General features: G+C 41.2%; 1 protein-coding gene across 5 annotated transcripts in view; it reads right to left on the bottom strand.

Moving 5' to 3' along the window:
- Positions 1 to 24,586, bottom strand: part of LOC143935546 (uncharacterized) — a 445,466-nt gene that overhangs the window by 159,694 nt on the left and 261,186 nt on the right. For 4 of the 5 annotated variants that reach the window (XM_077459494.1, XM_077459497.1, XM_077459496.1 and 1 more), the window contains 2 exons: positions 9,865 to 10,073; positions 4,089 to 6,711 (listed from right to left, as the gene is read on the bottom strand). In XM_077459494.1, coding sequence (XP_077315620.1) covers positions 6,642 to 6,711; positions 9,865 to 10,073 — 279 coding nt within the window. In that variant the 3' untranslated portion in view covers positions 4,089 to 6,641. Of the gene's footprint in view, positions 1 to 4,088; positions 6,712 to 9,864; positions 10,074 to 24,586 lie in introns of those variants that run through there. The other variant, XM_077459495.1, reaches the window with a different exon arrangement.

Here is a 24,586-nt window from a genome sequence, read left to right as displayed (position 1 = left end):
AGGTAGTTGAACTGCATAAAACAGGAAAGGGATATCCAAGGAATTGAGAATGCCAACCAGCAGTGTTCAAATTCTAATCAAGATGTGGAAAATTAGGGGTTCTGTTGAAACCAAACCAAGCACAGGTAGACCAACTAAAATTTCAGCCATAACTGCCAGGGAAATTGTTCAAGATGCAAAGAAAAACCCACAAATAACTTCAGGTGAAATACAGGACTCTCTGAAAACATGTGGTGTGGCTGTTTCAAGCTGCACAATAAGCAGGACCTTGAAGAAAGATGGGCTGCATGGTCGAGTTGCCAGAACAAATCCATTACTAAGCAAATGCCACAAAGTATCCTGCTTGCAATACGCCAAACAGCACAGAGGCATGCCTAAAACCTTCTAGCACAAAGTAATTTGGAGTGATGAGACCAAAATTTAGATTTTTGGCCACAACCATTAACACTTCATTTGGAGAGGAGTCAACCAGGCCTATGATGAAAGGTACACTATTCCTACTGTGAAACACGGAGGTGGATTGCTGATGTTTTGGGCATGTGTGAGCTACAAAGGCTCAGGAAATTTGGTGAAAATTGATGGCAAGATGAATGCAGTATGTTATCAAAAAATACTGGAGGAACATTTGCATTCATCAGCCAGGAAGCTGCGCATGGGGCGTACTTGGACCTTCCAACATGACAATGATCCAAAACACAAGGCCAAGTCGACCTGTCATTGGGTACAGCAGAAAAAAAGTGAAGGTTCTGGAATGCCCATCTTAAGCCCCATACACACTATCAGCTTTTCTGCTGAGCTTTTCCTTCAGATTTACCAGAACCACATAACATGAGGTTAAACCTTAGGCATTTCAATTTGTATGCAATCAGTCAGGCCCTTGCACTACATGGTTTTGGTAAATCTGAAGGAAAAATCAGCAGAAAATCTGATAGTGTGTATGGGGCTTCAGTCTCCTGACCTCAATATCATTGAGCCACTCTGGGGAGATCTCAAACATGCAGTTCATGCAAGACAGCCCAAGAATTTACAGGAACTGGAGGCTTTTTGCAAAAGTAATGGGCAGCTTTACCATCTGAGAAGATAAAGAGCCTCATCCACAAAAGACTTCAAGCTGTCATTGATGTTAAAGGGGGCAATACACGGTATTAAGAACTGGGGTATGTAAACTTTTGAACAGGGTCATTTGGGTAGTTTGTGTTGTCATTATGATTTAAAAAGAGTAAACACAGTTGATTGATAATAGATGGCTTCAGCTAAACACTAACCATGAGTGAAAGAAATGTTTTGTGTTATCATTCATATTCTCTGAAAAATGGCCAAGGAATCATAAATTATGCCAGGGTATGTAAACTTATGAGCACAACTGTATATAAATATATAGTATATAGTTTGTGTGTGTATGTATATATATATATATATATATATATATATATATATATATATATATATATATATATATATATATATATATATATATATATATATATATATATATATATATATATATATGTATCATATGGGAAGGTTAGAAAACCTGTTTGATTTTTTTCTTTCTGTTTCCTTTGCTTCCTCTCTGCTAAAGCTGTTGTCAGTGTGACAAAGTTAACATCTCTAATGGAGCCCCAGATAGCAGTTGGGCCACACATAAAATACATTAAAAATAAGGAATAGCCGATGAACAGAAGAAGTTAGGCAGATCACACAGGTTAACGGTCACTCATATATAGATAATGTACCTGAGTATTAAAACGTCATTTATAAAAAAAATTTTTATTATAAAAGTAAAAGAGGGCAACATAAAACTAGTGTGATATATGATAAAATAATGCATCAGTATCTGGTTTGAGGGCTATACATGACAGTCACGTGTTTGGATTTCAACTACTATTACAATGGCATTAAAAAAAAGAGGGGAAAAAACATAAATTAGAAACTGCTGGTTTTTACAAGCCTCACTTTTTTTCTTTCATTCCATCGTTGTATTCATCTTACGGAAAAGGAATGTCATAAATTAGCATTTATGCTGTGGCAAACTGACAAATGCGTTTGCTGCCATTAAAACTTTTCCAGTTGCTTAGTTACAAATAGAATGTTCTGGCTATTCTATAACAGTGTGTTTCCCCTACTGAAATACATTAAAGTGGTTGTAAACCCTTACAAACCACTTTGACCTACAGGTAAGCCTAGATTAAGGCTTACCTGTAGGTCCAAGAAATATCTCCTAAACCTACACGGTTTAGGAAGTATTTGCCGAAAGACAGGCACCGGTGTCCACGGCGCATGCGCCATAGACAGCGGTGCGCAGGTGCACTGAGCGCGCCTATGTCAACGACGATATGCTGCGAGTGGCGGGTCCCGTGCACATGTGTGGGAGTGACGTCATCGTGGCTTCGTTGAATGACAGCGGTGGAGCAGCGAGACCCACCGATGCTCCGAACTACAGGGGACAGCGGTGACTTCGCTGGCTCCTGTGTCAGGTAAGTGACACATAGTGGACTACTATGCGATGCATAGTAGCTTATTATGCTTTACCTTTGCAGGGAATCAAAGGGGAAGTAAACTCATCAGGGTTTACTTCCTCTTTAATTTAGTAAAAGAAAAGGCAAAATAATCAAATATGTTTCCTGGTACTTTTATTCTTTGGTTCCATTGTGCTTGGTCCCAGTTTCTGATACCAATCTGGCACACAAAATGGTATCACTACAGTACCAGGGCTCTGAGCATAAGACTTTTTGATAAGCGGATACCAACCTTGATGCTCTTTTTCATAAAGTTGGGTACTTTAATGGAGGACAACTGGTGTACTCCTGCCTCAGGTGAACTGATAAAGGGATTGAAAATTTCCAAAAAGATATTCTTCAAGGAGGGTATATCGGATATAACATTTTATTGATAGCTCTCACACCACAAACAATTACAATTAAGACAAGGTCTTAATGAGACACCGGTGTCTAACATATGTACTCATCCGCACCATCCATTCAATCCACACACATCACTCTATTGGAAATTTTGGACCATACATGGTATTAAAAAATTTGAAAGATATAATGAATTTTTTTTTTCTTTAAATAGTCTTATTCAAAATTCCATTGATGTGTTGATTGACTCAACTAACAAGACAACTTTATTGCTACAGATATCCTGTTAATTTTACCTTTGAATGAAGGTGACTGTGTAAAGAAGTATCTAATCCAAGTATATGAAACGACCCCTGGTAGGACTTCATAGAGGCTTATCTTCAAAGCCAGGTGTATCAGTCATGCAATTGGACAAGGAAACAAACAGCTATGGCTTTAAATAGGCAGTTTTTCCATTTATCAAAGGAAATTCAGCATGCTCTGAGGAAGCTTGGTTACAAGCAAAACATGTAAGCATTTAGAGACATCACTACGTTTGTGTGATGTGAACGCCGGCATGTTTACTCTTACAGCGCTGTATTTCCTTCATCCTATGGCTCCACTAAGCGCTATACCTTTTCCATCCGGAGACTCTGTTAAGGTCTGTGCCCTGGTGACTGGAGAATGTTGTAAGACTGTGAACTCTGATGTGTTTGAACAAATCGCAAGTTGATACTTAAGTGGCAATCTACATGTGATGAAGCTGTCTGTATGAGAAACAGAAAGTATCAAAGAATTAAAAGAAGAGCATGTGACAAGACGTCAAACGGTGAGCTGTGTTTGATAAATGAAAAGACTGCCTATTTAAAGTCATAGCTGTTTGTTTCCTTGTCTAATTGCCTGACTGATACACCTGGCTTTGAAGATAAGCCTCTATGAAGTCCTACCAGGGGTCCTTTCATATACGTGGATTAGATACTTCTTTACACAGTCACCTTCATTCAAAGGGATAACTAACAGGATATCTGTAGCAATAAAGTTGTCATGTTAGTGGAGTTAATCAACACATTGGTGGAATTTTGAATAAGACTATTTAAAGAAAAAAAAAATTGTCATTATATCTTTCACATTTTTTAATACTATGCATGGTCCAAAATTTCCAATAGAGTGATGTGTGTGGATTGAATGGATGGTGCGAATGAGTACATATGTTAGACACCGGTGTCTCATTAAGACCTTGTCTTAATTTTAATTGCTTGTATTGGAGGAGTTAATTATATTGAATTTTTGTAGTATTTATCTGTGGTGTGAGAGCTATCAATAAAATTTTGTTATATCCGGTATACCCTCTTTGAAGAATATCTTTTTTGAAATTTCCAGTCCTTTTCTAATATATGCTCAGAGGGTTTACTGTTTTTGACACCAATTACCCCCCCCGCTGAACGGTGTGTACAGATCGTTTAACAGGGTGACTGAATAGGGTTAATCCTATCGATCTGGACAAGATTAGGATTAGTCAAGTTGTTCTTGCCTCTGTTTCTTTATCAATATAACTGATAAAGGGAGTATTTGAATGTTTTCACCAAAAGAGGTAAAACCAACATTTGTTTTTATTTTGGAGACTTTTTAAAACCAATTTATTCCCCTACCATTGCCATGCTTGTTCAAATAATTTTTACCATCCCACTCAATGTCCTGTCTTATCTTCAGAAAAAAAAAACACCTCTGGGTTAGGTTTATAGTTTTCAAGGTAAAAGCACCCAATTGGTGATTAGCAGAACAGGTCGCAAACAGAGATCTACTGATCGACTGGCTAAAATGTTCTTGGCATGCTCTGGTTCCACTCCTGGTGCTCTTGTGAATAGGCTAATTGGAGTTTTCCTATTACACAGACATGATGAGATGCAATGCCATATGCTGATGCAATGTAATCTGCCCAGAAAAATGGATTACACATTAGTATTCAACTAGAATAGGTCACCACAACTCCCAAAGCCTTGCTGTTGCTGATTTTCTCATGAAAAAGTCTGCCTGTCTTACTGACACTTTGGCTTTAACAATTTCATTAATTGGTCTGAAATAAGTAAGCCCATTGGAAATTCTAACTTCACTTTTAGAATACTTCTTCCAGGCCAATAATTTGGGCAGTACTGAATCCATTTAGAAGACTAACCTTTTCAGAAGGAACACCAGCAATGGCACCTTAATTACTTGCCGACCAGCGCACGCCGATCTACGTCAGCAGAATGGCACTAGTGGGCAAAAGGGCATACAGGTATGTCCCCTTTAAGAAGTGGTGCTGCTGGACCATGACTGTGGGTCCCAACCTTAGTGTCATGGAGAGGTAGATCGGGGAGATGCTTTTGTAAACAAAGCATTTCCCCATTCTGCCTAGGGACAGGACAGAGATCACTGTTCTCTGTCATTGAGAGCAGTGATTGCTGTCATGTGAGGTGTAGCCCCTCCCCCTCACAGTTAGAATCACTCCCTAGGACACACTTAACCCTTTTACTACCCCCTAGTGGTTAACCCCTTCACTGCCAGTGTCATTTACACAGTAATCAATGCATGTTTATAGCACTGATTGCTGTATAAATGACAATGGTCCCAAAATAGTGTCAAAAGTGTCCGCCATAATGTCGCAGTCCCGATAAAAATATCAGATCACCGCCACTACTAATAAAAAAAATGAATAATAAAAATGTATCTATAAATCTATCCCCTATTTTGTAGATGCTATAAAATTTGTGCAAATCAATATACGCTTATTGTGATTTATTTTTTATTTTATTTACCAAAATTATGTAGAAGAATACATATCGGCCTAAACTGAGGAAAAAAATGTTTTTTTTATATATTTTTGGGGGATATTTATTATAGCAAAAAAGTAAAAAATATAGCTTTTTTTCAAAATGTTTAGCTTTTTTTGTTTATAGGGCAAAAAAATTAAAACCACAGAGGCGATCAAATACCACCAAAAGAAAGCGCTAGAAGAAAAAGATGCTGGTGAGAGACAAGGACCATTGAAGGAAAGTCAAGTATAGCTCCCTTTAGCTACGTTTAAATACCAAACTGTGTGCAGATGCTTTTCACATGAGTGCGAGTGTGAGTATTCACAATTTTTTGAGTGAAGATTTCCAACTCTTTTAGTGAAGTGCCCTATAGATTTTCTTTTCTCGATTGTGAAGGCACAATAATATAGGTTGATGACAGTTTTAGAATAGTACTGGATCCTGTCTATTTATTCTGTTTATTCCATGACAAGGCCTGTAAGGCCGCGTACACACGGGCGGACTGTTCGCCCAACTTTGTCCGCTGAACAGTGTTTCAGCGGACAGTCCACTCGTGTGTGGGCTTCAGCGGACAGTTTCAGCGGACAGTCTGTCGAACAAAGTTTTTCGGAATTTCCGTAAGACAGTCCGCTGAAACTTGGTTTCAGCGGACAGTCCGCTCGTGTGTAGGCTTGTTCGACAAACTAAGTTTCGCGCTTGCTCAGAAAGGATTTACACGGCGAAGGTTGCATTGCAGTGTATTGGACGTCGAATTTCTCGTCCCGTCGTACGTGCCGTTCACGTCATCGCGCACGCTTTCAGCGGACTGTTCGTTCATCGTGTGTGGTCAAGTCCGCTCATGCAAATTTTGAGCGTGTGTACGCGGCCTAACACAAACATTTAACATCATGCTTTCCAATATTCAGTTTATGATAAATGTATACTGATTCTCAAGTACAAAGGAAAGAAATATAAAAGAGTAGAAACAAATGTTACGCTTTGCTTTGTTTGCAGATTAGATGTTCTCTTCTCATTCAATACCCAAGGTCTTCAGTAAAGCTATTGTATTCTTCATGTACTGTGAATCTGGGTATCCTCTCCTGTTTACAGCAAACACAATGGCTGAAATACCTCCTTTATAAATATCCAATACAAAAACATATTTTCATACATTCACACAGTGCCTATGTTATAATAAGGCTTAATCGTATTTTCCTTATTTCTGTAGTGAGATCTTGTTTAAAATGTACAGTGGAAAGGAAATAACCTAAGCCAGGCTACTACTGCTAATAAGTGGAATGTATGACATTTGTATTATTTTTAAAGATCGGTAGCTTTTTAACTTATTCTATAGAGCTGAGCCTACTTTAGATCACCACTACATGATGTAAAGTTGTTAAAAGTTATTTTCTTGAAATCTTTACATCAAACTCATGTCAGTTAAACCTGCAGGCTGCTAATACATAGGCCAATCACCACACAGTTACTGCAGTAATTGAGTCCACAGCAATTGACACTTTTTTGTTTTGTACTTCACATCTACTGGCTGCTGCTTTTCTCTCTGTTAACCCTATATAATATAAAGCCTTAAATGGTATTTTTGCTGTTAGGGTTACTGGAGGAGGATTCCTTAAAATGGTTGTAAAGGCATCATTTATTTTTCCCTCAAATTAAAAAAAAATATTATACACAGAACAACCCCTTACCTCCTCTTCTGAGGTCCCACGCCGATGCTTTCTACTCCTCCTTTTCTCCGAATGCACCTATAGCAAGCCATGTGCTATATCATAGGAGCTAACATGGCAGAACGCTACTGGCCTTTGCACACAGCAATCAATTTTGCAGGAGCTCCAGGGGGAGAATGCAATTTGCACCTCACAACTGCAGCTTGAGCTGGTGTCGATGGATGGGCCTGCCGTCTACAATGAAAACAACCCTGCAGAAGGGCTGGCAACAGGGTAGAGTGCTGCTGGCCTCTGCCCTCAACTAACCAAAGATGGATTTCCTGTGGTAGTGGATGGAATTATGGTCTCCACCTGTATAGCCCAGGGATACAGGGCAGTCAGCCCAGATCCCCAACAGCATGACAGAGTGAGCCCAGCCATCCTGTCTTCTCTTCAGCGGCTAAAACGACTCCAGGGAGAGGGGCCAGTCCGTACTTCTCCCCAGCGGCGGGTATGTTCTACAAGAGAAGCAGAGGTTGGCTGGGTGAGTAATGCTCTGTTTGAGACAATTTGTTTGGGGTACTGTGTGGGTACGGGCATTGGCGAGATGGAACCACGGACAAACATCAAAGTTAACGCGTCTGGGGTCTCCTTCTGTGTTAGTCTCCTGCCAAAAGGGGAGAAATGTGATAGACCCAACCGGGACAGAGGCTTTTGGAGGGGACTAAATTATAGCCTTGCCTACCGACTATAGGCCCTGGCACTTGAGGGAGCTACAAGCATTTAGGAAGATGTCCTGTTATGCAATTCAAAAACCCATTATGGCAGGTGGCCCCAGACAGGTGGCTTGCTAATGACATCAACATCTGCTAGTCTCACAGTGTGAAGCAGTCACTATTTTTAAAGTGGCAGCTAGGCCTTAAACAGGGACCCCGAGCCTAGAGTCCCAGAGTCTGTGTGTCTTGGAGAGACACAGACTTGAATCCAAAGTAAATATTAGGGTCCCCCAGGCATACACCTTCCAAATAGTAGTATTCCCTTAAAAGCTCGGGCCCATAGTCAGTGGGTAAGAAGCTTACTCACAGTCCTCGACAAAAGCCTCTGTCCCAGGTAGGTCTGTCACAGGGGGCACTTATGCAGTCGAGCTTCCCGAGCCAAGCTGTGTGCAGCCACAGACACACACAGCGTGACTTGGTTCCACTCTTGCTCCCTCTTCACAGACTTTGACTGATAGCAGCAGGAGCCAATGGCTGTGTCTTGTGAAAAAAGGGAGAGAGACCAGCACTGCTGCAGACAAGCACGGCGCTGGATCAAAAGAGGAGCCAGGTAAGTGTTTTTTTGGGGGGGGGGGGGGGGCGGGGGGCCTGATAGTGGACTTTTTTTTTTACATTGATGCAGAGAATGCATTAAGGTAAAAAACGTTATGCCTTTAGTTTTACATCTTCAGGGAGTATGCAGCACCTCCGTCTGTTTCTTACCAATTGTTCCACTCTTTCTTTCTTAGATCTCCTTTAAATATTTAACTCAATGGTCCTCAATCTACAGCCCTCCAGTTGTTGCGAAACTACACATCCCATGAGGCATTGTAAAACTGACATTCACAGACAAGACTAGGCATGATGGGAATTGTAGTTCCTGAACAACTGGAGTGCCATAGTTTGAAGACCCATGATTTAACTCTTCAGTGTCATCCTTTTCTCTCGCTATAATAAACCTATGGCCAGTCTACAAGTATTAAAGCATTTTCAACCGTCACTGACCTTTGTAACTGAGGAAACTATGAAGCACATTACTCTCAAAATTTATAGTAGAAACTCTCAAGTCACACCCTCAGATAGCAATGTCAGCCTGTGATTGATTTTAACAGGCTGGCTGCATGTGTCTGTGCAGACCACCTATACCTCCCTAATGGATAAATACGGCCCCGTAAAAGGATGTATAGATCTATGACCCTGTGTGAATAAGCTCTTAGGAGAGGGGGCTGAGCTGCTCATACAACATTTCTACTGTGAAATGTGATTAATTGCTCCACAATGCTTACAGTTAAAGAGGTCAAGCATGTCTGTTTGTTTTAGCTCATTTAATGCTTGATATTATGTAATATGTAAATACTTCAATGTCCATAGCAGCCTTTCTCAACCTTTTCAACACAGAGGAACCCTTAAAATAGTTCTCTGGTCTCGGGGGAACCACTTCTAAAAATTTGAAATCTACAACTCATGTTACATTAGTGTGATGGTCAGTGGGAAGAATGTTCCTTTACACTTGTGGTCATTGGGAAAAATTACCTATTTACAGATAGCTATAAAGATCAATGGTGTGATTGGGAACTTATCTGAGAGGCAGTAATTGCCCAGTGCTAAAGGAACCCCTAGCAACCTCTGGAGGAACCCTAGGGTTTCACAGAACTCTGGTTGAGAATCACTGGTCCATAGCCTGAATACAGATTCACTTTAAAGTAGCTATTATGCAAACATGATGTTGTCCTAAAGAGGAATAATGGTGCCAGAGAGAAACCAGTAGGCATTTCAAAAATTAGTACATTATTAACAAACACGGTGAACTCGAGAAACTTCAGGCCATACTTACTTTGTCTTCCCTCCAGATAGGGCAATCTTATGAGGAATTTTGTGCCATGTCACAACATCTCCATCCTTGTTTGGTTCAATTTTAAATGTTAAGTTTTGTTTCAAAGCTTTCTCTAAAAGTGAAAGCAGCTTCTTCCCTTCTCCATTTTCAGGTAGGTAAGCTTCAAAGGCCCCCCCTCTGTATGGTTCTCCAGGGTGAGGATCTTCTGCCTAAGTAACAGACAACATAATACGCTAGTCACAATATGAAAAGACAGCAGAAGTGAACCAGATTTCTTAGCACAAAACCTCCACTAACTTAAAGAGTAGAATCCTCTTTTTGTATAAATCAAGTACATTAAAAAGTAACTAGCTAAAAGGCTAAATACACAATTGAAGCACACACATGAACTATTTCACCTGTGTAAAGTAATGTCCATATTCTTGTGGTCTATCCACCCCAGCTGCATAACCTGGCTACAAATCTTAATGTGTTACTAAACCCAGGACCATGCATTCACTGTATCTGGTCTCCCACAGTACACAGAACATGGAAATGCAATTATTTTAGTAGATATAAACTGCTAAATACCTTTTCTCATCAGCAGTTAGAGCAGTCTTGTGACTTCTATCAGTATCCAGCCACGCACTGGTTAAAGCTTGTAAGAAAAGTTTTCATTCTCCCCTGATTGTCCTATGAGGCTGCAGGACCCCTGACCCTCTGTCTGGACAGTGCTGATTGCCCTTTGCTGATCACATGCACTCTCCAAAAAAAAAAACTCTCTAGCAATACACACCAAACTGGGCATGTGCGGCTTGCCCCCAAGGCTTTGTTCTATCAGCAGATTGGGGACTGTGGAAAAAGGGGAGGATCAGAGAAGACAGGATAAAACAGCCTTTTTAAACAATGCAGGGGATTAACCCCTTAGGTTCCACAGTGAGTATAACACGCATGCTTTACTGCATATACTGTACATACTTATTTTACTGTTGTGGGTTTAGTATCGCTTTAAAGTTGAATTCCAGGCAGCTAAAATACAAATACTGTGTGTTTAATCTTTGCTTACCATTTTACCCATCATGGGACTTTTTTTTTTCTTTATTGCTACTCTTATGAATAGCACATGCCACCAAGCATTACCAGGTAGACCAGGCTACTACTTTTTGATTCCACTTTCTTGATCACTTTATTTTCTAGTGAGCATGCTGGAGGCGATGCAAGAAGCTGCATCGCTGAACTAGAAAATACAGAAGTGACATGTCTGGCTGTGTAGTTATATGTGAATCAGGGTAAATCAAAAACAAAAATTGTAGTGCTAAAAAAGTAATCTGGTGTAGAGCGGAATAGAGTCCAAATGAGCATGTGACATCAAATGTAAAAACGAACGTTCTTGTATCTAGTCATAATCAAAAAGTCTTGCAGCAATCTGTAAATAAGACAATAAGGGATGTTGTGTTTTTTTTGTACGTTAACAGGGGTCAGCCGTATATCAATTGCAGCACCCACCATGACTACCTTGGGAAGGTCCCGCCTTAGAACAGATAAAACAAAAAAGGCAGAGCGCAGAGCAATGCCGGCAGTTTAGAAACTTTATTTAATCTAAAGAAAGCATCTACCCACATGTAGCCTGGCTTGAGAAAGTGTCTAAAAAGCCCAGAAATGCATTGCCTGTGTAGCACTGACCCCCAAAGGAGCTGCTGGTTTGAATTGGGCCTGCAGTCTACCAAGAAACCCCACTAACTTGACTCAATCACCTTGGCACAGATGTGGTGCAATATAAAACAATGTAAAGTACCTGTATAATACCCTCAGGCTCCACCTGGTGGGGAAAAACAGCACGCCACACAACTGGGCACTTACCCAGAAATATTTTTACTGCAAGTATATTAAAGCAGGTGGTTATAGAGATTGCACTGCCATCCCAACGTAGGATGTCACTACAATATAAATCAACAAATACAATATGAAAGATACAGTATATATATATTTCTTTGTATCTAAACCTGGGAGCTCCCGCTACTTTAAAGTTATACGTGAGGCCTCACTTAAAGTACTCTCTCCCGTATCTTCTTTCTTCGCTAGCTAGAGATGACTCCTCTGATATTTGTAATCGAAAAGGTAGGTAAAAGTTAGCTTAAGGTACTCCAGGTATAACTCCAAGAACTTATACACAATGCTTGGGCACTAAAGTGAAGTAGGCCTCAAGCCTGCTCAATGTCAGTTGCTCTGTTACGCATCCGTGGAACAACAGGTTCCAGCAAGGCCTGTAAGTGAGTCTAACTGTGTGCAGCAAATTAACAAACGGTGGGCAGTAGCCCGCTCACCAACTGGATCAGAGTTCCGTGTGATCACTTTGGTCCGGTGACAATAGCTTGTCTTTCCGTCAGCTAGGCCAGATGCTCTGTAACGCTCCGCGGAATCGATCCTGTTCTCCGATTCTCCACCGAGTGCCTTTGGACCATCTCAATCCGGCTACCACCTTTCTCGCTCTGCAGGTCACCTCCCAATCGCGAGCAGTCTGGCGCTCCACAATAGCTGTTAGCCGCTGCCTCTCGGGACACCCCTCCACTGATCCGCACAGGCAGGTAACGTGGTCCCAAGAGACCTAAAATGGCCCCTGCTGTCCCTTATATCCCATACCCAGCATGCACTGCCTAAGAGAATGTTCATGGGTAGGTCACACAGGGACTCCTGGGTAACAAGGTCAAACTTCAGGATCCAAACAGTCACTTCATGTACATAAGTTGTTCTGAGGTAAATGATAAACAGGTGCGTTACCCATATTTGGCCACTAGATGGCTCTAGTGTGAAACCACAGTAATGTCCATATACCTCACATTAAAGCATGTATAATCACATCAATAAACCATGATGTCAGCACTACACCTGTATTCTGTACAAGGCTGACAGTTTAGTACATGCTGCGCCTTTCTCCCTCCCCAACTCTAGTCCACAATGACTAATATGCTGCTATTGCTAGCTGCTCTCACACATCGGCTTTGGATTGAGGCTGCACCGCTGCAGCTGTCTGAGGATCCTGGATCCTTCTCTTCTCCTCCACTTGTCAACACCCAGTGATGCTCCTGCTCCATTGCTGGTGCTGGAATTCATTAATTTACATGTAAGTGAATGCTTTTTTTAGTTTGAAAAAAGTTACTAAACTGCTGACATTGCTTTGTGCTCTGCTTTCTTTATTTTCCATGTATAATTCAGAAGTGTAGATAATATAGGGGCGGGGAAAGGGGAGTCCAAACCCACCCAGAGTGTTTGCGGTACTGTAGCTAGAGCCGACAGTTTCTGCACACCTGATGGACTGCAGCCACACTCCTACTGCCTGTCAGACTTCAGAGATGGGCAGCCACAGTTTAGAAAGAGGGAGGTTCTTTAACTCTTCCTGGGCCCTAGTCACATAACACAGGACTTCCACTTACTCTGATGCCTGTATGGTGATGGGATTTATGAAGTAGGAAGATCTATTTTGCTGGAGGAAAATCTGTGCTGGAGGGAGAGCTGTACTAGGGAGAGGGGAATTGGGGGGCTTGAGGAGTGAGGTAATTCTTTGTATTACCCTGATGCCTGCACCATGTGCAATACAGATCCCCATCAGAATAAATGCATATACAAAAGTGGTGCACTGCTCCTTTAAATAAAAATGTATCTAAATACTCTGTGATGAATACTTGTGTTAACAATAGCATGTATTAAAATGTATAGACTGTAAGCAATAAAGTGCATGCATACACTATAATAGTGCATCAAACAAATCAAATAAACAAAGTGCTATGTGCTCTTCTCCACCCAACATCTCTGAACAGAATCACATAATAATGTCAAAAAATATCCACTTGTGATTTACAGTGCATCAGATTTCCACAGTGATTAAAATGTTATAATCTTCAGTGTTAGATCTAATATGCCACTATTCCACCTTTAGGTGCAGTGCGTGCTGACCTTTAATATTGACCTATAACAATATAGGTCAATGCACTTTAGATAGACCATCGTGCTAATAGTGCCCACTTCTCATGTTGGATTCTTTTAAGATGCCGGGTCCTGCTGCCTCCACTACCAGTGTCACTCAAACATATGACAGGGACATTCTCATAGTGTAACACATTTCGAGAGTTAAAACCATTTATTTAAATCCAAGTTGCACTGACATAAGTTTAAAATTACTGTGTGACAGATAAACCAGTAGCCATTTATTCACTACACTTCCATTTTTTCATCCTAATCGGATGAGACATCACAGGCTCTGCTGTCTTGTGACTTCCTCAGAGTAGGGAGCTTAGTGATGGCCGCTAGCAATTTAAATACCGGTAAATACCAGTGACACAACGCGTTGAGCGGAGCTAGTGACATCACATCCAGTTAGGATATTCGTTTTTGCCTACAGTCCATACGTTTTAATACCTGCTATTGTTAACACAAGTATACATTACAGAGTATTTAGATTCATTTTCATTTAAAGGAGCAATGCACCATTTTTTGTATTTGCATTTATTCTGTTTTGTTGGTGATTGAGTACTCTGGGTGGTTGTAGCAGTTCCACACCACTGATCTAATACACAGTTCACACGTAGCACATGAGCTCATCTCAATATAATAATATTTTTACAGACCTCTGTTAGACTTTTACTTGTAGCACAGTAATTAAATATTTTTGAGTACAAGGACTGTGCCATATGTTACCATGCACACAGCGTATAGGCTCACAATTTAAATTCCTTCCACTGTTAGTCCAATCTTGATGCGAGTGGCCCCCCTCAATTATTTTTCTCGAAGTGCTCAAGTCTGAAATCCCCCAGGACACGTGTGAAATTTTTACATGTGGGCAGGAGCAGGTGCTTGGATCCGAATGTATACAGCGTGCCACTATGGTGACTGTAGGAAGCTGGCTGTGACCCCCTGCAGCTCCACAGCCAGACCCCCATGTGTGAGCTGCACTGCACTATATGAGGGGTCCTGAAGCCCACACATGACAGGTCCCAGGAGGTTGTGGGCAGGCAGGAAGGGGCCAAACTTCTGCCTGGAGCACCTAGGCAATCCCAGCGGAAATGGAAGCGGATATCTGCTAAAACTATGTACCTGCTCCCCTCAAGGGAGGGGAGGGTGGGAGGCCAGGCAGAACTTCCTTTTTAGGTTAAATTCCACTTTAACTTCCTCTGGTGTGTGCATATACCCTGCCAACTGTTGGCTCCAACTGTATTAAAGGATGCAGTAAACTGCTACTGCTAGTAACCATCAAGGCCCCTAATGGAAAATATTGTGTTTTTACTAGTTCCCAGTAGTTAATCAATGTGATGATGACAGGGGCAAGAGCACCCCATAATCCAGTGGGTGAAAAACAGTGTAAACACATCATACAAGGAATAGTAGAGAGCTGGTCAGGAACTGGGTTTCATCACCATTTATAACTAACATGGTTCGTTTTTAGAAAATTTACTAGACTAAAGCGGGGCCATGGGCTCTTCCTGGAGCAATGGAACTAGTGATCACATATTTATTGCTGACTGTGTACGAATATCATGTCCAACATGTACATGGAAGCTCCAATATTGCTCCTCTGGTGTATTGTGAAAAAACAGTTTAGTTTCATTGTTTGAATGCACAATGGGTTGGCGGTAATGCGCTTATAGAAGTGCCTATAGAAGTGTTTATTATTGTACTAGCATATGTATTAATTTTAGTATCATTGCATACACGCATGTAGAACGTATTACTAATGTTCAGATAAAGGAACACCTGGGTAGCAGTGACCCTAATATGATTTCATTTGATGTTAGCTGTAAGCAAAAATCACATACGGGAAAGATAAAAACACTTAATTTCAAGAGAGCAAATTTTCCAAGAATGAGGGCTGCTCTCCAGGACCTAGAATGGGAGAGAATATTGGCATCAATGGGCACAGAACAGAAATGGGAATTCTTCAAAAAAGACTGTTTGTGATCTCACGGCAAAGTATATTCCCACAGGCAATAAGTTTAAAAGGCTAAAAATAAAACCGATGTGGCTCACAGCCAAAGTTAAAAAAGCTATAAGCTATAAAAAAGAGCTTTTAAAAAATATAAAAATGAAGGAACGCTAGTGTCATTTAAATGTTACAAATAATATAACAGAATATGTAAAAAGGAAATCAAGGATGCAAAAATTCAAAATGAAAGACAGATTGCAAAAGATAGTAGGACAAACCCCCAAAAAATCTTCAAATATATTAAGGTAAAAAGGTCAAGTCTGAGCATGTAGACCCTTTACAAAATAATCTGGAGTGGGTGACTGGGGACAAAGAGAAGGCTAACATAGTAAATACTTTCTTCAGCTCTGTGTATACAAAGGAGCATGGGGGAGCTCATGTCCATAATGTGGGTGGTAGTGACGCAGCCCCAAATCCACAATGGCTCAAAAGTGATATGGTCAAGAAATATTTGGACAGAATAAAGGTGGATAAAGCACCTGGACCTGATGGCATCCACCCACGAATCCTAAAAGAATTGAGCTCTGTAATTTCAAAGCCATTGTATCTAATTTTTAGGGACTCATTAATGGCAGGAATAGTACCACTGGATTGGCGCAGGGCCAATGTGGTGCCTATATTTAAAAGGGAACAAAGTCTTTACCAAGTAACTATAGACCTGTTAGTTTAACTTCTATAGTTGGGAAGATACTGGAGGGATTAATAAAAGACCACATAGACGAGTTCCTGCAGGAAAAAAATATTTTAAGCAACAGACAGCATGGATTCATGAAAGACATAAGTTGTCAGACAAACCTGATTTCTTTTTATGAGGTGGTAAATAAAACCTTGGACAGAGGGGTGGCGGTGGATGTGGTATACTTGGATTTTGCAAAAGCGTTCAACACAGTTCCGCACACATGGCTCATGTGTAAGGTAAAGTCTACAGGTTTGGAAATATCAGTTTGTAAATGGATAGGAAACTGGCTAAAAGACAGAATTCAGAGAGTAGTGGTTAATGATTCTTACTCTGAATGGTCTAAGGTTATCAGTGGTGTACCCCAAGGTTCAGTGTTGGGACCCTTACTTTTTAATATCTTTATAAATTATATTGGGTCTGGGATCAAAAGTAACATTTCCGCAGTGCAGATGACACCAAGCTATGCAGTGGAATAACGTCCTTACAGGATGTCTCCAATTTACAAGCCGACCTCAATGCACTGTCTAATTGGGCGACTATGTGGCAGATGAGGTTTAATGTTGAGAAATGTAAAGTTATGCACTTGGGGGCTAAGAATATGCATGCATCATAAATGCTAGGGGGAGTACAACTGGGGGAATCCATAGTGGAGAAGGATCTGGGAGTTTTGGTAGATCATAAGCTCAATAATAGCATGCAATGCCAAGCTGCAGTTTCCAAAGCGAGCAAAGTCCTTTCCTGTATTAAGAGAGGTATGGATTCCAGAGAGAGAGATATAATTTTTCCCCTGTTCAAATCATTAGTAAGACCTCATCTGGAATATGCAGTTCAGTTTTGGGCACCAGTTCTCAAAAAGGATATTGGGGAACTGGAGAAAGTGCAGAGAAGGGCAAGCAAACTGATAAGAGGCATGGAAGAACTCAGCTATGAGGAAAGATTAGAGGAACTGAATTTATTCACTCGTGATAAGACGAGATTAAGGGGGGATATGATCAACATGTACAAATATATAAGGGCTCCATATAGTGAACTTGGTGTTGAGTTATTCACTTTACAGTCAACAAAGAGGACAAGGGGGCACTCTTTACGTCTAGAGGAAAAGAGATTTCATCTCCAAATATGGAAAGGTTTCTTCACAGTAAGAGCTGTGAAAATGTGGAATAGACTCCCTGCAGAGGTGGTTCTGGACAGCTCAGTGGATTGCTTTAAGAAGGGCCTGGATTATTTCCTAAGTGTACATAATATAACTGGGTACTAACATTTATAGGTAAAGTTGATCCGGGGAAAATCCGATTGCCTCTTGAGGGATCAGGAAGGAATCTTTCCCCCTGCTTTAGCAAATTGGATCATGCTCTGCTGGGGTTTTTTGCCTTCCTCTGGATCAACTGTAGGTATAGAATTGGGTATATGGGATTGTATGATATTATTATTATTATTATTTTTTTTATTGTGGTTGAACTGGATGGACGTGTGTCTTTATGTAACTATGTGTTATGTGTTTTAATAGTTTTCTAGTATTGTTACACACATGCATATATTTGTATATAGGTGTGTGTAGGTTTACGTACCTGTGTGTATATGTGTTTTAATGTTAAAATGTCTTTATGGGATGTTTACGGGATTTTAATATTTCAAATTTTTAATAAATGTATCCAAAAACCTTTTTTAATTTGAATTTTATTTCTCTCTCTGTATGCCAACTATATTCAATTGTGACTGTATATATATATATATATATATATATATAGGAAAAAGAGTCGAATATTGGTTCTACCCACTGTACATTCCTTAGGACCTCTGTGTGTGTCCCTGTGCCACTATGCCCCTGGAGGGACCACCAGTGTAAGCCTATACCTACATGCCTTTTGAAAAACATAATTTGATCAGCTATACGCTCTATCTGCCAGACGGTGTTTGCAGGCACCTGCAGAGCTGTTATATATACCCAACTTAACAGATTGGGTGACGTCAGCCTGGTTGATATATTGCGGCCACTAGGCGATTTAAGAGTGACTACTAAGGAATCATGTCCTGATGGCCCACAGTGTTAGGGTAAAGTGCAGAGGGTTCCTGTAAATGATTGGAACTGCCTTGATGCAATTTCTCACTGGGCCGCTGGTGGGGGAGGTATCAGGCTATTAGGTCAGTTAGGGTGTGTGCACATACACGTGTGCGTGAGCACACGCAACTGCAGGGCCAAGAAATTACCAAAGAGATTAAAATCCCCGATGGAAGTGATGCCAGATGAGGCATGGTATTGTCCATAGACGAGAGGCAGCTAAGGAGAGCTTTGTTGGCAAAAGGCTTCCTGAATAGCATTAGGATTACTCAAGTTACACCAAATAGAGAGGAGACGATGATATCAGCTTTTTACAAACTTAAACATCTTTTGCAAAACGAAATTACTCAATGGTATTATTATATTGTTACAAAAATATTTGGAAGTAAATAGGATCCTTAGAGGATTGAGAATAACAAAATGATGTAACTTTTTTGATGAGGATATTGGCCAGGAATGGACTAGAGAGATGAGGTCATTCAACAAGATATGGTTAAAAATTATTATCAGACAAAGGGAGAGAAATCTAGTAACTATCAAGATAGATATTACAAATATACAAGAAGAACTAGTTGCATTTACAGATCTAGAATCCCTTACTACATGGGTTACTAGGATAAGCAAAACAAACAACAGAGTTTGAAGCAGACTTGATAATTCGAAAATCAGGGAAATTTGGGAGGGATAGGCAGGTTTATATGTCAGGATGTTAGTTCAACAGGAAGAAGGACAAGATGTATACGCTTCCAATGAATGAACAGGAGAGAATAATGGTAAATGATACTGGTCAGCCTAGTCAATTTTACCAGCAGGGTGGAAAGGAGCAAAGAAATTATCCTGTGACTAATATCCCTTCTAAAGTAGAGAGTAGGACCAATAGGAATAGAAATGGCAACAGAAATAAGAACAAAAATAAATGTTGGATTAAAAACAGCAATAGGAAATCCACGATTGGTCAAATAGTGAATTCTATAGATCTAGTGTTCACGAAGATTTCCCGCCCCTACTAGTGCAAAGGGTTCCACCCGTAGAATCCAACGGTGATGGTAAATGCAATCGAGGGGACCAGGATGTCGGGAACCCCTTGGGACAGGACTATGTCATTAACGATACCTTATAACCACAGAAAGAAGCCCCGGTGCAAGAGGCACCAAGGGAAAGTGATACATACAAACTTAGATGTATTGAGAAACAACAGGAGTCCCTCCTAAGGTTAAGATCAAATAATCCTTTGGGATCAGAAAGAGATGCCACTAGTATGAAAGCCACAAAATCAAAGGACGATAATTTTTTTGTGGAAGGAGCTGCGGGAAGGTCAAAACTCGCAGTGCAGAAAAACATAGCATTCAGACTCCTCTTTCCTCCGAATACCAGGACGAGAAGAGGGAGAAAGGCAAGGAAGAAATTCAAAAAGGGACCAGAAGCACTAGAGGGCTATTCCACCATAAAAATATTTAATCTTTCGAAATGCGAGTTTTTCGGAAACAGAACTTGAGCTGCTTAGAAGGCCTCAATTATGCTCCAGAGAGCCCCCCCAATCTCTTTGAACTTTTCATTGACTTTTCATTTCATTAAATAATTTGTGCAAAACCTTACTGTTAAGCGCCACTACAGGTTGAGAGAAATAAATGGAGCAGTCAATGAAAGTTCGGAGATAACGATCCCTAATCTTCCTGCTGAGCCTTTACATAAGGGATCGTTGGAGATCCTGGAAGAATTATTCACAGAAGGAGGTCAAGAGTTTGTACATGAGACTCCCTCCCTGGCACTGGAAGGAAGGAATATCAGCACTAACTTTAGACCAAAATCAAGCTTCTACCTGCACTGGAATAAGGGCAACTTCAAACCCACCTTCTATGAGTGTGGTGACAAAGGCAAATAAAATGTGTGGTGACAAAGGCTATAAATACAATAATGGCTATGAAGTAGGTATGGAGGGCCCTCTGAGTAGCTTGAGAAAGAATTCATAAATTATAATTAGAAAAGCAGATAAAGGTGGAGGCTTGGTCATAGAAGATAGGGATTAATATTTGGAGGAAGCATTCAGACTGATTGGTGACACAAATACATATGAAAGTCTCCTATGGGACCCTACTGGCAGTTATAACAACAAGTTTAAAGAGTTGTTGGACAGGGCACTATTGAATCAGGTCCTGACTAAAAGTGAGTACCAATTCCTATATTCAAAACATCCAGTGGTCCCCCAATTCTACCACATACCAAAGGTGCATAAGGACATGGAGAAGCCTCCTGGTAGACCAATTATTGTAAGAATTGACAGCCTGACCAGCAATCTTGGTAGCTACATCGACCACTTTCTCCAGGGATTGGTAACTAGCCTGTCGTCATACATAAAGGACTCAGGCCATGCCCTAGAGATTCTAACTGCATATACATGGGAGAAGGGATACAGATGGTTATTGCTCAATGTAGCATCCCTATATACATCTATTCAGCACAAATTCGGCCTTAGAGCTGTGGAGTACTATTTGGCAGAAGCCCATCTGTTCAACACTGCAATTCATATACGAGTGTATTCAGTTTACCTTGACCCATAATTACTTTTCATTCATGGATAGTTAATATAGGCAGGTCATGGGGGCTAGGTTTGCTCCCAGCTACGCAAATTTATTCATGGGGTATTGGGAGCTCAAATATATTTGGGCTAACAACCCATTTGGGAGGAACCTAGTCCTGTATGCACAGTACATTGATGATGTCATTATTTGGTACGGTACCAATGACGAACTGGAAGGATTTCTGGCACATTGTGCAAGAAATCCCTTTGGAATCTCATTTACACATGTGGTTGATGAGAAGTCCTTGATCTTTTTAGACCTAGAGCTATGGGCCAATGACAATGGAGTAATCCATTCAAGGATTCACTTTAAGCCAAGTGCTGGTAATTCTTATTTTCATGCCCGCAGTCACCATCATCCCAGGTGGATTAAGAATGTCCCTTTTGGTCAGTTTTGTAGACTTAGGTGGATCTTTACACTAAAAAATTGGATTTTTATATACAGCTTACCTGTAAAATCCTTTTCTTGAGAGTACATCATGGGAAACAGGAGCTTCATTACATAGTGGGTTATATAAACACCTCTGGTGATTGGACACTGGCTAACCCCAATTAAGGAGAATTCCTCTCCTATATAACCCCTCCCATATGGGAGGCAGCTCAGTTTTGTAGCAAAGCAATAAGAAACCACGTAAAATCCAAGAAGGGCGGGAGCCCTGTGTCCCGTGATGTACTCTCAAGAAAAGGATTTTACAGGTAAGCTGTATATAAAAATCCTATATTCTTGATCATATATCACGAGACACAGGAGCTTCATTACATAGTGGGATGTCCCAAAGCAATGCTCAGTTTGAGGGGAGGGAGACACAGATCAGAATTATAGACCGCCATGGACCAGAGGATCTAAACTGCAGCCTGCAGTACACTGCGCCCAAAGGCGGTATCCTCTTGCCCTCTGACATCCACCTGATAAAATCTGGTGAATGTGTGGACTGATGACCAAGTTCCAGCCTTACAGATCTGAGCCAGGGAGGTCTTGTGATGCACTGCCCAAGAAGCACTTACAGCCCTAGTTGAGTGCACTTTCACTTGAAAAGGAGGATTCTTCCCCTTTACACTATAGGCCTGAAGAATAACTTGTCTAATCCATCTTGAGAGAGTGGATTTTGATGCCGGTTGGCCCTTCTTAGGGCCTTCTGGCAAAATAAATAATCAGTCTCTCTTATTTGAGCAGTTGCCTGGAGATAGATACTGATTGCCCTTACCACATCTAGAGTGTGCAGACTCTTCTTCTGCAGATTGTGGATCTGGAAAAAAGGATGGTAGGATTACATCTTGATTCAAATGGAATCCTGAAACCACCTTAGGTAGAAAGGACCTATTAGGACGCATCACTACTCGGTCCTTATAAATAATTAGATAAGGTTCCTTGCTCGAGAGAGCTGCCAGCTCTGACACTCTTCTAGCCGAGGATATGGCTATCAAGAAAACTAACTTTTTAGTCAAAAGAACTAACGAAGCCTGATGCAATGGTTCAAATGGTTGTCCCTGCAATTCCGAGAGAATCAAATTCAGTTCCCATGGGCATACCGGAGGTTTGACTGGCGGCCTTAACCGCATGGCCCCCTAAATGAAAGCCCACACAAGAGAATGTGATGCAAGTGGTTTCTGGAAAAACCCTGACAAGGCTGAAATCTGAACCCTGATAGTGCTTACTGCCAAATTTATTTCTAGGCCTGACTGGAGGAAAGCCAAGATCCTGCTAACTACATACTTTCTAGGATGCCATCCCCTGGGTTCACACCAGGAAACATATGCCTTCCAGATTTTGTAGTAAATAAGCCTGGAGGCCGGCTTTCTGGCATTGACCAGAGTAGAAAAGGACTGGCTCCGAGAGCCCACGGTCTCTCAGAATGTGGGTCTCAGCAGCCAAACCGTTAAATTCAGACTGTGTAAAGCAGGATGGTAAATTGGACCCTGCGAGAGAAGATCTGACTGGAGAGGAAGGATCCAAGGCCTGCCTACTGCCAACTTCATGATCTCTGCGTACCAAGGTCGCCTGCGTCAAGCCGGGGCTACCAATAGAACCGGCTTTGTATCCCTCTTGACTCCTAGGAACACTGACAGAAGCAGGTATGGTGGGAAGGCATAAATTAGATTGTACCGATCCTATGGAATTGTCAGAGCATCTGACCCCTTAGCAAATACATCTCTTGTCCTTGACACAAACTTGTCCAGCTTCCTGTTGAATCTGGACGCAAACAGATCTACGTCTGGAGTGCCCCATTTGTGACATATGGTCTGAAATATGTCGGGGTGTAGAGCCCATTCTCCTGGGCATAACTGTTGGCGGCTTAGAAAGTCTGCTTGCCAATTTTCCACTCCTGGAATGAAGACTGCAGAAAGGCATGGAACATGCCTCGCTGCCCAAGCAAGTATGCGATTCACCTCTCTTTGTGCAATCACTCCTGGTGCCACCCTGGTGATTGATATAAGACACAGCTGTGTCATTGTCGGACTGTATTCGAACAGGGAGACACTGTAGTCTGTAGGACCAGTTCATGAGGGCTGTTGGATTGAATTCATATAATACTTCTGGTATTTGTTCATGGTTGAGATAGCCACTTAGCCTCAGTTGAATGAAGCACATGAAAGCTTTGTAATCAGAAGAACAATAGCTTGGCTCAGACCCACCTGCTGTGATATGTGTGATTGCAGGCTTCAAAGGGAATAAGAGCGAGCTAGATGGCTCATCTTTAATAGAGACACTGATCATAGTGGACAATACAGCATTCTTCCTGAAGAATGGGCATACATGTGAAGGAATACCTCTTGGCGAAATCTATTGGATGGAAGGCAAATGGGGGTGGCTACGAGTGGGCGTGTATGTTTGAATGAAAAGGCTCACACACAGACAAGGCTCTCTTTCTGTTCGCTGCAAGAGCTTGCCATGTGTTTTCTGCTGACAGGATGATTCGGCCATCTCGAGGCCTAATCTGGGTGATGGCTCCGGCCTAAACCTTATGGTGAAGGCCCTCTCCTGGTCTGAGCCTAGCCGATAAAGCAAAGCCTCACGGAGGACCGTGTGATAAGTATCTTTCATATTCTTGTATTATATGTTCTGATTGTAAGCTTTGTGATATTGTAATGTCTTTTTATTAATACTTTATGTTAGCTTTCCTAATTTCTTGGGAAATAAATAAGATAGTGTTTTACTAGCAGCAATGTGTGTGTTTTCATAAGTAACTTTATATCAGTGTGCCTAGTAGGGTTTTATAAATTAGATAACTATGGGAAGAGACAAGTTAATAATAGTTTGTAGAGTACATAATGTCCAGAATATTTATGGGCAGTAGTATTTCGGTCGCAGACCATTTCCCCTGCGTGCATAATTCTTCCAACGCTGCTCTCCAGCCTGTCTGTCTGGCATCTGTAGTTACAATCTTCTATGGAAGGGGAAGAAAAGTTTTGCCTTTCAGCAGATTCTTGGTCTGTAACCACCAAACGAGACTC

Source organism: Lithobates pipiens, unplaced genomic scaffold (assembly GCF_037356315.1).
Source record: "Lithobates pipiens isolate NorthernLeopardFrog02 unplaced genomic scaffold, aLitPip1_a1.2 Scaffold_28, whole genome shotgun sequence".
Classification (NCBI taxonomy): domain Eukaryota; kingdom Metazoa; phylum Chordata; class Amphibia; order Anura; family Ranidae; genus Lithobates; species Lithobates pipiens.
This window is presented reverse-complemented; position numbering and strand designations above follow the sequence as displayed.